This window comes from Urocitellus parryii, chromosome 1 (genome assembly GCF_045843805.1).
Source record: "Urocitellus parryii isolate mUroPar1 chromosome 1, mUroPar1.hap1, whole genome shotgun sequence".
NCBI lineage: Eukaryota > Metazoa > Chordata > Mammalia > Rodentia > Sciuridae > Urocitellus > Urocitellus parryii.
Window position 1 is genome coordinate 203,363,901 of NC_135531.1, and position 13,512 is coordinate 203,377,412.

Here is a 13,512-nt window from a genome sequence, read left to right on the forward strand (position 1 = left end):
CCAAAAACTGAATCTTCAGGAACCCGATATTATTCTTTTGACACAAATGGCATTACAATAAAAATTTAGATAACATGGGTTTTAATTTCTTACTAACCCAGGCATACATTTGAATCAGGTCTTTGAAAAAGGTTTTTTTGGTGGGCCACTTGGGAAGGAATATAATAAGTTAATATTGCTCTGAAATAAAACTCTTCATTTGCTTTTCAGTCTGATGATTGAGGGAAGTTTTGAGTTTTGTTTTTGCTATAATTCCTCCTAAAAAATAATGTAGGTATCTTTAAGCTATGCTTCTAAGTTTTACATTGTTTTTAAAAAATTGTTTTTTTTTAAACTAGAGCTTTTCAGATTTGGTTTTTGTTTAACTTAGTTAACCAGTTTATGAAATCAAGTTTCCCCACAAAAATGCCTTTGAGATGTAGCCATATCACTTGTACAATATTTCTGCTAGTCCCCCTGCCATTTGCTTTTAACTGTCATATTTTACTATAATCACTTATTTCCTCTTAGTTTTTAACTCATGTACCTTGTTGTTGATGGATCTTCTGTAGTTTTTACACAGCCAGGAAAGCACATGAGGGCTCTCAGCTTTCAAGTGGCATGAAAACCTAATAAAAATTAGGAATGCTCACATCATTTCATTAGGCTCACTCTTTAAGGTGGAAATACTTTCTTCACATAGTTCAGAAAAATTTTCAAAGGGAAAAATAAAGCTTAAAATTCTTCCCTCTAGTAATAATAGTAATGCTACTGTTTTAAGTATTTTGGCAAATGAGCTAGAAATTCATGGACTATGGCACAGAAGTAGTATGCATGCCTTGTCTTAATGAGACATTGCTGAAAAGTAAAGGAGAAGATTTAAAGGGCTTATTTTTTTGGGGGGAAGGAAAGTGTATGCAAAAGAATGGGTTGTAACTATTGGAAGTGCTAACTTTTATCCACAAAAATTATATATTCCACTCTTGAGACTTCCTAAAACCCAGGGGAATTGTTCATTAGAGCATACTTTTAACAACTGGTTAAGGAACCCACTGTAACATGGGCTCTGGTGTCAAATCAACATCTGAGTTGAAATCCAGGAAGGTCTGTTGGTCATTCCCAACCTGTATGATTCTGGACACTGCCACTATTCTGTCACTTTCCTTATCTGTAAATAACAGTACCTAAATCCTATAGGGCTTCTGACAGTTAAATGGTTATACATTGCACAAGGACAGGGAATGTCTTACAAACATTTTCCTATGACATGATATGTAAGTAAATACTTTTTGAACAAAGGAAGTTACTATTACTTCTTGAGTGCTTATTACATTTCATTTTAAACATAAATCTGTGTTAGTTCCTGGATTCTTGAATCTATAAAGCAATCCTTTAACTGACATTCTTACTTTTTGAAATAAATATTCAGCTAATGCTGTCCAACACTGTCCAATATCTGTAAGAATAATTTTCCAGGAATCTCTGACATTACTTGTTCAACAGGCAAATTCTGATCCTCTTTGACTAAGGCACGTCTAAGAATGTACATCTAAAAAAAATCCTACAAGGGATTCTGATGTAGATGGTCAAAGTACCACATTTTTAGAAGTTGAGAAAAGAAATAGTCAAGTTCCTAGGCCTTTTTCTTCCAAGTGAACCACCCTCTGGCTAACCTTGTCAATTTCCTGAAGTAGAGGATCTGAGGTCTGGATAGAATCCCAAATTTACACATGTACAGAAATTTTTAAAAATATGCAATACCACTACTGGAACCAAAAGGCGATCACATTTATTTATTTATCAATTCTTATGTTTCTTTACTGATTTTTAAGATTTGTAAAAATATCAGGATGCTTGGCAGGAACGAACTCTTCAAATGGACCACACAGACGCTTAACAAGTGTTAAATAACCACCTGATTCAATCCTTAGAGCAGCCACATTTTATTCTTTTGAACTGCTTATAGGACAATCTAAATTGATCCCTGGAATTACAAATGACAAAAATACTCATGATTCAAAGGCAAGATACAGAGCTAAGACATCACACGTTCAACAGTTGTTCATAAATACAAAAATTTTTATAAATATAAAGGAATATAATAACATTTCTTGTACAAGGACAACAGCTTTTAGTTCTTTGGAGATGTATGCCTGAAATGCTGAAAGCCATGTTCATAACCAGCTTAATGAGGATGTTGCCCACTGCCTAACATCTGTAGGACAGTTGGGGTATTTCTGCAGAGCATTCATAATTTGAGTATTATCCAAAAGCAGTTTCATCAGCTGGTACTCTCTCTGTGAATTTACTGAAGTTCTTTCCATAGGCTTTATTAATTCTAATTGTTGTAAGTGTTCAAATGCCTGAAAGATGAAACAAATAGTTGAGGTTGAACAAGGGAAAAAAGTAGCAAAGTTAGCCCAGAAAATAGGGTCATGGAATTGAGTGCCCCCCCCCCCAAAAAAGCCCAACAACAACAAAAAAACCCCAGCACAATAGGAATCAAAGGATTAACAAAAAACAAAGCTTTTATCAACCCCATAAAAACTTCATATTATGTAAAAACAGTGTCAGTGCAGTTATCTGTTCCTAAAGTGTTGAATATAAACAAGGCAAATTTTAACTCAGTCTTTATAACAAGATCTTGTTCTTCCTTCTACACCATAGTTCCTTCTGTACATCTTTTTTGGTGCTAGAGATTGAACACAGGGCCTCATGCATGCTAAGTACCCACTCTATCCTTGAGATACATCCAGGGCCCTTCCTGTGGCATTTTAATTAACAAGGGTTTCTAGTTTTCTTCTCTATAGAAGTGTAAGAATATGATAAGACTTGATTACCTGGTTACTCAAATTTGCATTTTTTTAAATTCCTGCCATCTGTAAGACTTTGCTGTATAAAAGTTAAGCACAGCTGTAATAAAGATGGAGGGAGGAAATTCCTGTGAGTATATACTAAGATTATTTAGGTGATCCTTTAGTTTAGATTCTGCAGAATGGTACAGACATGGACATTCTTTGAAGAGTACCACTGAGACTGTCAAACCTGTCAACAAGTTCTGTTCCATGTTCATCTTCCTGACCCTTTTTTCAAAAAATTTTTTAGTTGTAGTTGGACACAATACCTTTATTTTTTATTTATTTATATGTGGTGCTGAGGCTCAAACCCAGGGTAGGTGAACACTCTACTGCTGAGCCACAACTCCAGACCCATCTTCCTGACCTTAATAGAGCCCTTCACTGTTTCCTTCTTCTTGCTTCTAATATTCACATATTACTGTCTCTTCTAAACTTGATGTTTTAGATATTAGGGTATTAAAAAAATCATTGAATTGGGCTGAGGATGTGGCTCAAGTGGTAGCGCGCTTGCCTGGCATGCATGCGGCCCGGGTTCGATCCTCAGCACCACATACAAACAAAGATGTTGTGTCCGCAGAAAACTAAAAAATAAATATTAAAAAAACAATTCTCTCTCTCTCTCTCTTTAAAAAAAAAAACACTGAATCATGTTGTACTAATCATTAAATACACTGAATTAGATTCTTGAGCATTATATCCTTACAGTTCATTGTGAAAAAATCAGGAATATACTCTATCATAAAATTCTTCTGATGAAAAGAGAAAAAAAGAGACCTTTTATTTCTGAAAATGAGAAAATACTGGATGTTGCAGATGTTGAGACTGAACAAAACTGAAATTTACCATATTTCTATGCAGTAAAATACAACCTTATTTGAAATATAGAACGGAGCTGCTGGATATTATTCGTAAGAATTCAAATGCTCAGGTAACATTACTACATTTCACAATTCTCATAACCATGACTATTGGATATGGAGTTAGGAGAAAAAAATCTGGTCTTGCAGCATGCTAAATACTTTTCTTCTTTCAATGAAGAAATGACGAGGCTCTATATTCAACTTTTATTAGACAAAAAAAATGTAGGGGTCCAGTGTTTAAAAAAGAAAAAAAATTCATTAAATTTAAATTTGAAACCTGTTTAGACAACTGTTTCTAACAATCTCAAAGTTTAAATCTACTTTTTAAAGCTATAATGAATTTAAACAAGTTTCTAATAAGTATTTAGTAAACTGTGAACTGCTATAATTATGTGCAAAACACACCAAATTCCAAATATGAGACAAAAAAATACTGCATTAAAAGTTTCCTATTTGATTAAAGAGTTTGAAATATTTTTAATATATGGGATAATTATATTATTAAAGTTATTTCACCTTTTATTTCCTGTGGCAACTAGAAAATCCTAGTCCACATCTTTCTAGTGGACATCATGAAATAATGAAGCCTTTGAGTTTTAAACTCGTGCCTCACCTACTACCTAAATAAAACTTTGTATATGTGCCCACCAACTAACAGGATTTTGTCCATTAAGTTTCTTAATGGCATTAGTCTGCATTTTTGTCTCCTTATACTGCTGAAAGTATAAAGCCAACTCAGGTTGGAAAAGGACAGGATTACTATATTTGATATGTTTTGATAGACTATAATAAACAGCTCCTTGGTAGAATGCAAATACTAACAACAGACAGCAGAGGGCAGCACAGTCCAACAAACTGTCAAACTGCTGCCTTCAGAATGACTTGAAAGTTCATTTCATTTCTGGATAATTTTTGTCTGAAAAAAATTCCTACAGTAAGTACCTAAAATTTAAAACTCAAAAGTGAAACCTTGATCTATATAATCAAACTGTATCTAAAAAAGGTACCTGTCTGCAAGAAAACAACAGTAAACCAAATCTTACCTTCATGACAACAGGTTTCTCAAAATTATACACAGAATGGGCCTTTCTTTGAACAAACTTCTGAAATTCTGGAGAGAGCGCAAAGACAACATTAATATCTTCAAATAAGCATCAGGGGAAAATCAGAAAGAAACTACCAAAGTCTCATCTCACCATTATAGACCATTTGAAAATTAAAGGGCTCCTCTTCATAGATATCATTTAAATGTTTCATTGCTATTATAAGACAGATTTCTAAGACTGATAGACCTGTAATAGAAAAAGAGAAACATACCAAAAAATGTAGTTCAATGATATATAAGATTGAGACACCTGTCTCCAAAGAGTAAATAAAGTGAAACATCATGGTTTTGAAGGATGGAGGAGGGAGAGGTCATTTTCTAACTTTAAATGTGTTTCATTCACTATTATCTATGTAAATTTAAGCAAATCATTTTACCTGATATATTTTTATTTGCATTTGCAAAGTAAGAATCTTTCTAAACTTAGAGCTACCATAAAGAGATCAAGCACTCACAGTAAAACAACAATGAGAAACTATGATTATTATGAAATTTCAAATCACAAAAGGACCTTGAATGAGATTTACTCAGAGAATCCCCAAACTCCTGGAAACTATTCAAAATTGTGTGTGTATCCTTCCCTCCCCCAGAGAGAATGCTCACTGCATTTATAAAAGGGATAATAAACAAATGATTTCAATGCTAATAAAGGGTCTTCAACAGCAATTAGTGATTTGAGAACCTCAGTAATACAGTATTATCTGGATTTTCAGTGGACAAGGGAGGCAGAGTCAAGTTTCCTTCACTTTAAATAAAAGTGATAATAACCTTGTAAAGGATTAAGTTAAAGGCTGTCTGGATTTTAAAGTATTTATAAATAAAGTGCTGTGAACAATGTCAATGATAATTTTGAAAAATACATACTTAAACACACAAACTTTAAAAAACTACAAAAAACCCAAATGATTATAAAGCACGCTTCTCACCATGCACAATATTTGCTTTAGAATCCATGCTACAAAGCTGGTTTGCCTCCATGAAATCTGCTGCAGTCAAAAATGGATGTGATACTGTTACTCGACTTAAAGCCAGCATCTAGGGAAATATGAATCGGACAACCAACTACTTCAGCAGTTTGAGGATATCACTGAACAAGGCTGCTAAATTTGTAGTTTATTCTTATGGGCGAGTAGATATGAATACCTGGAACAAGTATTCTCAAATTTAGCTCTATTAAAATATAGTATTTCAATTAATGACATACAACTTTATAAACAAAAAGCATAACAAATTGCTGCATTCTGCTATCACCTCCCACTTATCATAATGACTTACTCTTCAAAAGAAGACACTTAAAAAGCGGAGTCCAATTCTCATGTACTTTTTGTTTACTTTCCCAAAACCTAACACAAATCCTGAACTAACGATCCCCTTCAAACACCTACTTTTTTTTCTGTAAATACTTGTTTTTCTTATAAAAGTTTAGATATTTAGGGATGGGAGATTTAGCAAATAAAAATCCACACACAATATAGTTTGGTATAGTGGCACCTGCCAGTAATCCCAGTGACTCTGGAGGCCAAGGGCAGAAGGATTGCAAGTTTTAAGGCAGCTTGGGTAACACAGACCATTTCTCAAAATAAAACATAAGAAGGATTAAGGATGCAGCTCAGTGCTTGAGCATCCTGTTTAATCTCCAATACTGCAAAAAGAAACAAAGAAAGAAAACTACAACCTAAAGTTAATAGTATGTACCATACAATATATCAGACACCTCCATTGTCAGTAGGGTACAAGTATTTTAGTTTAAACAGAGATCAGCAATCCTTGGAGTTCATTCTCCTACTGGGTACAGCCTGGGCCACCAATATCTCCCTCCCTTTCTCTTTTATATGAAATATTTATATGAAATATTATTTATATGAAATATTTATTTCATTTTAACAAAGGACTATACCCAAAGGACTTAAAAACACCATACTACAGGGACACAGCCACATCAATGTTTATAGCAGCACAATTCACAATAGCTAAACTGTGGAACCAACCTAGATGCCCTTCAAAAGATGAGTGGATTAAAAAATGTGGCATATATATACACAATGGAATATTACTCAGCAATAAAAGAGAATAAAAGCATGGCATTTGCAGGTAAATGGATGGCATCAGAGAAGATAATGCTAAGTGAAATTAGCCAATCCCAAAAAACCAAATGCTGAATGTTTTCTCTGATATAAGGAGAATGATTCATAGTGGGGTAGGGAGGGGGAGCATGGGAGGAATAGATGAACTCTAGATAGGGCAGAGGGATGGGAAAGGAAGGGAGGGGCCATGGGGTTAGAAATGATGGTGGAATGTAATGGACATTATTATCCAAAGTACATGTATGAAGACACAAATTGGTGTGAATATACTTTGTATATTGTATATGAAAAATTGTGCTCTCATTATATAGAGAATGTAATGCATTCTGTTGTCATATATAATTAAAAAATAAAAAATTTAAAAAATCACATTCAAAAAAATAAAAAACAATACCATTACTTGCTTATTTTTATGTGGTGCTAAGGATTGAACCCACTGCCTTATATGTGCTAGGCAAGCACTCTACCCCTGAAATATGTTCTTAATATACAAAGAGACAACAGAGAATAACGTAATACTTAAGACTACCCTGCCTCCTCCTGATTGGACTCTCTACTCTTTACCACATAAAATAACCATGCATATCTTTATATTCATACTCTATGTATATGTATTCCCTAGACAAGAGTAATTTTCAAATTTTATGCAAATACTATGTAGTCTCACAACTCATTTTTCAATGAACATTTAACTATGAAAATTTATCCATGTCGAGGTGTTAATTCTAATCATTTTTCTGTGTATTCCATTGTATATACCCACAATTATTCATTTTCTATTGACGAAACTCACCAGATTGGCAAAAAAAAGAGTAAGTTTACTTGTAGCCTTTACCTGCATTTCCCTGGTTACTGGAGACATAAATCCATAATACAAAAATAGCTTGCAGAGTTAAGACAGAGATAATCACTAAAAGGATGATCTAAGCATATCAGAAGTACCTCACTATTAATTACTATGAATGAAAAAGAGACAACAGGAAACTTGCAGATAATGGTTGTTCATGTTGACAATATTGAGGCAGAAATCAATCTATATCTAATACCTACCTATCTACATGCCACACATTTCTTCATAATAGGCCTATTGCTAAAAATGACAGGGGGATAGAACAATGAGAGGGAAAGTTTATAGGAAAAAAGAGAAGTTTTATGAATAAAAACAAAAATGAGAAAAGAGAAATGATAAACAAACATGGCAGAACCATATAATAAAAAGCTTGTAGCCAGAGAGCCTTGGGTTAAGTTCTGGCTTTGCCATCTACTAGCTGTGGGCAAGTTATTTAAAGAACCTCAATTTCTTTAAAGACAAAAATAAACACCTAAGTATAAAAAAAGTAAGATTATTATAAAATTTAGAAATAATGTAGGAAAAGCAACAGTATTACTTGGTAGATGTGCTAACCAATAAATGATGGTTGCTATTATTATTATTACTATTCTACTACTATTAAAAGTGACCAAGAAAATAATTTTCTCCTTAAAAGGTATCTGCCACAGACAATTTTCTAAATAGCAGAGTAATAACAAATACTCTTAGTGAAAGAAGTTCTTTAACTTTCAGGACAATTAAGTATTTGTGCACTGATGTTAAGACACAATACATCTTAGTGAAAGACCATGACCAAATGGAACTTATTCCAGGCATGCAAACTGGTCCAACATAAAACAAACAAACAAACAAACAAAAACAAAAACAAATCCACCCCAAAACAAAAATAAAAAACAACACAATCGAATGTATCAACAGCTAAAGAGAAACTGCATGATCATTCATTATCACCCAATCTAGCATTTGACAAAAATCCAAGACCCAGTCATAATAAATTCTTAGCATAATTAATTTAGAATAATTAATTTGATAATGAGCATGTACTAAAAAACTATAGATAACATCACATGACTGGGAATATGGAAGGATGTCTAGTCTTAACACTCTTACTCAACATAGTGGTAGGAGTTCTAACAACAGCAATATGGCAAGAAAAGAAAAACCACACAGATTAAATAGGAAAATAAAACTGAATCTATTTATGGAAAGCTATTGTCTGCATAGGAAATCCCAAGGTATCATTTTTTAAAAACTCCTAAAATAAGCTAGGCTTAGCAAGACCACATTGATATGTGTGTACATTTTTGTACACTAATGGTAAACACACATGCTAAAACCAAAATTTAAATCCATCATTTATGACTGCTCCAAAGAAAAGAACATACTTAGGCATTAAATGCTTTAAATATGTATAGGATTTGTTTTGTGCAATTAGAAAATGCTGATTTGAGTAATAAAAAAATACAATAAAATAAAAACCACATTCAGGGACTAGAACACTATAGTAAAAATGTCAATTGTCCAAAAATTTATAGATTTAACCACGCCCCATCTAAACTTAAATCACAATTCTCATACACTGCTGGTAGAATGTGAACTAAACAGCCTTTATGAAAACCAGTATGGAGGTACTTCATATCATTAAAAATACTATATGATCTAGCAATTCCACTACTAGGTATATGTTCAAAGGAAATGAACTCAGCATAGGACATCTGAATTTCTATCAATATTTCAGCATGTTCACAGTAGCCAAGAAATGCAAACAACCTAAAAGTGTCCACCAATTGTTGAATGTATACAGAAAATGTGTTGAATGCATACCTACACGTAGTGGAGATTATAATCAGTCATAACTGGAACTGGAGATGACTAGGTTAAATAAGACAGGAAGAATCTTACTCCTTTGGAATGTAATAAAGTTGATCTTACAGAAGTGTAGAGTAAAATGGTGGTTACCAGAGACAATGAAAAGAAGGGGGAGGTAAAGAGGGAAAAAAGTTGTTTTTGGATACTAAGTTACAGTTAAATAAAAGCAAAAAGCTCTGGTGTGCCACTGCACTGTAGAGTGACTACAGATAACAATGGTTTGTACTTTCAAAAAGCTGGAAGATGGATTTTAAAAGTTTTTATCAAAATGATAACTGAGGAGATTAACGAGGATTGTAACATGACACAATTTATATACATGTCAAAACATTACAAGATAACTTATATATCAGTTAAAACAATAAAAAGCCCACAAACCAGTAGTGTATGTAAGGACCGCAGGTTTTTGCTGATATTAAAATGCTTTTGTAGAACTTCTCTCACACTTGTATCTTCTGAAAGACACTACAGAAAAAAATATTAAAATTAAGTAATGATGCAGTCTTAAATCTAATATAATCATTTGCCTCATTTATTTACGTAACTTAGTACAATCTAAATCAAACTTCAATCCTACTGATATTCTTCCTCCTAGAAATCAATATACAAAAGAAGAAAACAATCCTTCCTTTCCCCCATCCCCAAATTCTAATCTAATAAGGGGAACTATACTAGTCATACTAGAGAATAACAGTTATTGTTTTTGGGAAAACAAGGAAAAGTATTATAAGAATGCTTAAGTCAACACACAAGAACATAAAGGAAAGAGAAGTCCAGGGATAGCATTAGTAATAGAGAAAGATTATTATTTGCAAACAGATAGTATGGAAAAACAAAGGAAGAAAATCTAATTAGAAGCAACTGCAATTGCTCATACCTGAGGTACAGATGGTGTGAAGAAAAGAGAGAATTAGGACATTGCCAGAAGAATATAAGATGGAGAATCAACTGATGAGAAGGAAAGGGTTAAAGGAGCTAAGAAAAAAAATCAAAGATGAACTATGGGGGACAGAAATGTCTGTGAATATAGTGGAATGTACTCAACTTAAGTAGAAGATGGAAAAGAGAACACAAAAGTAAGATACATTCTAAGAAGTGGAAAAGAATCCAGAAAAACAGTGATCTGGAAAGAAAACTTTAAGAGGGAAGTGGTGATTCACAATGTAAACAAACTGAGTTATATTTTGAGGGCAGGCTAATGGCTTTAGAAATGTGGAAACCAATAGTGCCCTTTGACAAGGCACTTAAAAGGAGCCAAGCAACTTCAGTAAAGTAGAATTTAGTGGAAGGTGTGGAACAGTTGGCAATGAAGAAAAAAGGGGATGAAAAGAGAGCAGCCTCAGAAGTGGAAAAGCCAAGAGGGTGTAGGGAAGACAGGTAGAATTTTTCAAAAAATCATCAGCATGGAATAAGGATTCTTCTTCCTTATATTAAAAAAAAAAAGTCCAGAAAATTTGGCATTACTATTGTTTATTTCTTTTTTTCCTTAAATGTTTTTAGTTGTAGTTGGACACAATACCTTTATTTTACTTATTTATTTTTATGTGGTGCTGAGGATCAAAACCAGCGCTTTGCATGTGCTAGGCGAACTATCTACCACTGAGCCACAACCCAGCCCCTGTTTGAATTTCCTGCATCTAGTGAAGGGATTACGGTAGTTAAAGGTCCCACTCTCTCAGTTGTTTTTAATTTTGTTTTTATTTTTTAATGGGGTTCTTTTTCTTAATACATACCTCCTTTTTCCATACACAAGACCAAATATCTTTTGGAAGTATATAAGGATGAATACACACACACACACACACACACACACACACACACACACACACACACATTTATATGTTCATCATTGTATATATAATGTTAGAAATTTAAGAAATATGTGCTAATTAGAATAGGCAAAGTATAGTCTTGGCTTCTAGAATTTTTGACTATAAAATCTCCTGTAAAGTTTATGTGGTACAATCAGAGCACTTAGAAAAAATCATCTGGGACAAACATAATTGATGAAAGAAAACTTTCTCTGTAAAAATTCAATTAAAAAAAACAAAAAAACAAAAAACACCTTCACCATTTTTGACATGCTTTTTCCCCAAAGGGTTAATCTGTATTTTGCCTCTTTAATTTTAGTACTCTTATTCAAAACTTTCCTGTTTTGGAAAGCTATCATCTTTTTCTTTCCATAATTACTTATTCTATTTTTAAAAGAAGTTTACATCATCTATATGTGAGCCAGTACAAGGAAAAAAAAAGCCAGCTTCTCATATTTTAATTTTTAAATTGCATCTTGATTCAAACAATATAACGTATTTGAAAATAACGCTATTATCAACAACCACTTGAATGTAGCTATGGCATTTTGGGGAATTTTCCTTGAGAATAGTTATAATTCTATTAAATTCTCTTTCCTAGGAATTTCTCTTACACTGCCATGCTGAGATGGAATCTACTCTACTGACATCGATTCATTTGAAGTAGGGATACAACAAACTTTTAAATTAAGCAGGATACCTAGGTTCAATTTCACACTGAAAATATTTATTATTTAAGATATATATATATATATATATATATATATATATATATATATATATATATATATATTTCTTTTAATTTAACCTTGCAATTTAAAAAAACTACTGGATGGAGAGGAAAGTACCCTGTAGCCTTCCTTACCCCACAACCCCGATGGGACTCAGGCTATGTTTTTTTTCAAGGGAAATTTATTAGTATAATCAAAGGAAAGTGGCACAAGAGGATTGATGCATGCATGTATCCCGAAGTTTTGGGAATACAGGGTCTGCAAAAAAGGAATAAAAAAACTAGGATTGAGTCATCCTACTATCACATGGTTACTATTTTCAGACTTTCAGAGTTGGGCTTCACTAGTAATCCCCATCATCTTCCTTGTTTATATTCAGACTTCACTTTATCCAGGAAACCGTGTTAAGGACATCCCACAGACAACCAAAATATGAGGATGCTTAGGTTCCTCAGATAAAATGGTATAATACTTGTACATATTATAGGAATATGTCTGCTTATATAAGTAGACTTATATATATAAGGAATATAAGCAGACTCCATTTCAGCATTGCAGTGTAAAAGAAATTCCTAGGAATGTACATAGGTAATTCCTGTATACTTTAAATCCTCTCTAGATTACTTATAGTATTTAATACTATGTAAATATTTGTCATACTTCATTGTTTAGGTGAGAAAAATAAGAAATAAAGTTCTGTACATGTTCAGTACAGGTATAGTTCCCCAACTGCAAACTAATCTGAGGACTCAGAAACCATAGTCATAGGTCAGACTATAATCACTTTGAGACACTCAGAATGCAAATAACAAGGCAAGACAGAAAGATGGATGAGGAAACAGTGCAGCCTGGCTACGTGATCACCACAGGAAAACTTGGGAGACCACATACACATATTTAAATAGTATGAAAGAGTTTTCTTCTGAAAAACATACTGTTGGAATAAGGCATACAATTCAGAAGCTGTAGAAAATGAAAGTCTGTGAGGCACTGAGAAATGGCCCTAAAGGCTAGATATTCAAATGTTGGATTTATTCCAGACCAAGAAACAATGTGGGAGTACCTATAATAAAGGTTCCTATAGAACTGAATCCTACAATTAGAAATAGTATCAACATTGCTGACCTAACTTAATGAAATAGATAATCTGAGTCCCAGGCAAGATTAAACTGGAAGGGAAAGAGGACCCACCTAATTATATCAAGACACAATATTTGAATTTGAAGAATAAAATCAGCTATTTTATATACAATTATGTATAGCTGTATCAGGAAAAAGAGTGAGAAATTATGAGAACAAAGTTAAAGCAAGTAAAATAAGGTTTGACCTTTTTAATAAGGTCTACAATGTTATAAATACATTGTAGTAAAAGAATAGACATGG

At 33.1% G+C, this 13,512-nt stretch overlaps 1 protein-coding gene across 1 annotated transcript in view; it reads right to left on the reverse strand.

Annotated features, from left to right (window-relative positions):
• Nucleotides 1-1,921: 1,921 nt before the first annotated feature.
• Orc4 (origin recognition complex subunit 4) overlaps nucleotides 1,922-13,512 on the reverse strand; it is a 62,636-nt gene continuing 51,045 nt past the window's right edge. The window contains exons 10-14 of the mRNA XM_026388497.2: nucleotides 9,966-10,052; nucleotides 5,729-5,837; nucleotides 4,894-4,989; nucleotides 4,741-4,808; nucleotides 1,922-2,342 (exon numbers count right to left, since the gene is read on the reverse strand). Coding sequence (XP_026244282.2) covers nucleotides 2,154-2,342; nucleotides 4,741-4,808; nucleotides 4,894-4,989; nucleotides 5,729-5,837; nucleotides 9,966-10,052 — 549 coding nt within the window. The 3' untranslated portion in view covers nucleotides 1,922-2,153. The remainder of the gene's footprint in view (nucleotides 2,343-4,740; nucleotides 4,809-4,893; nucleotides 4,990-5,728; nucleotides 5,838-9,965; nucleotides 10,053-13,512) is intronic.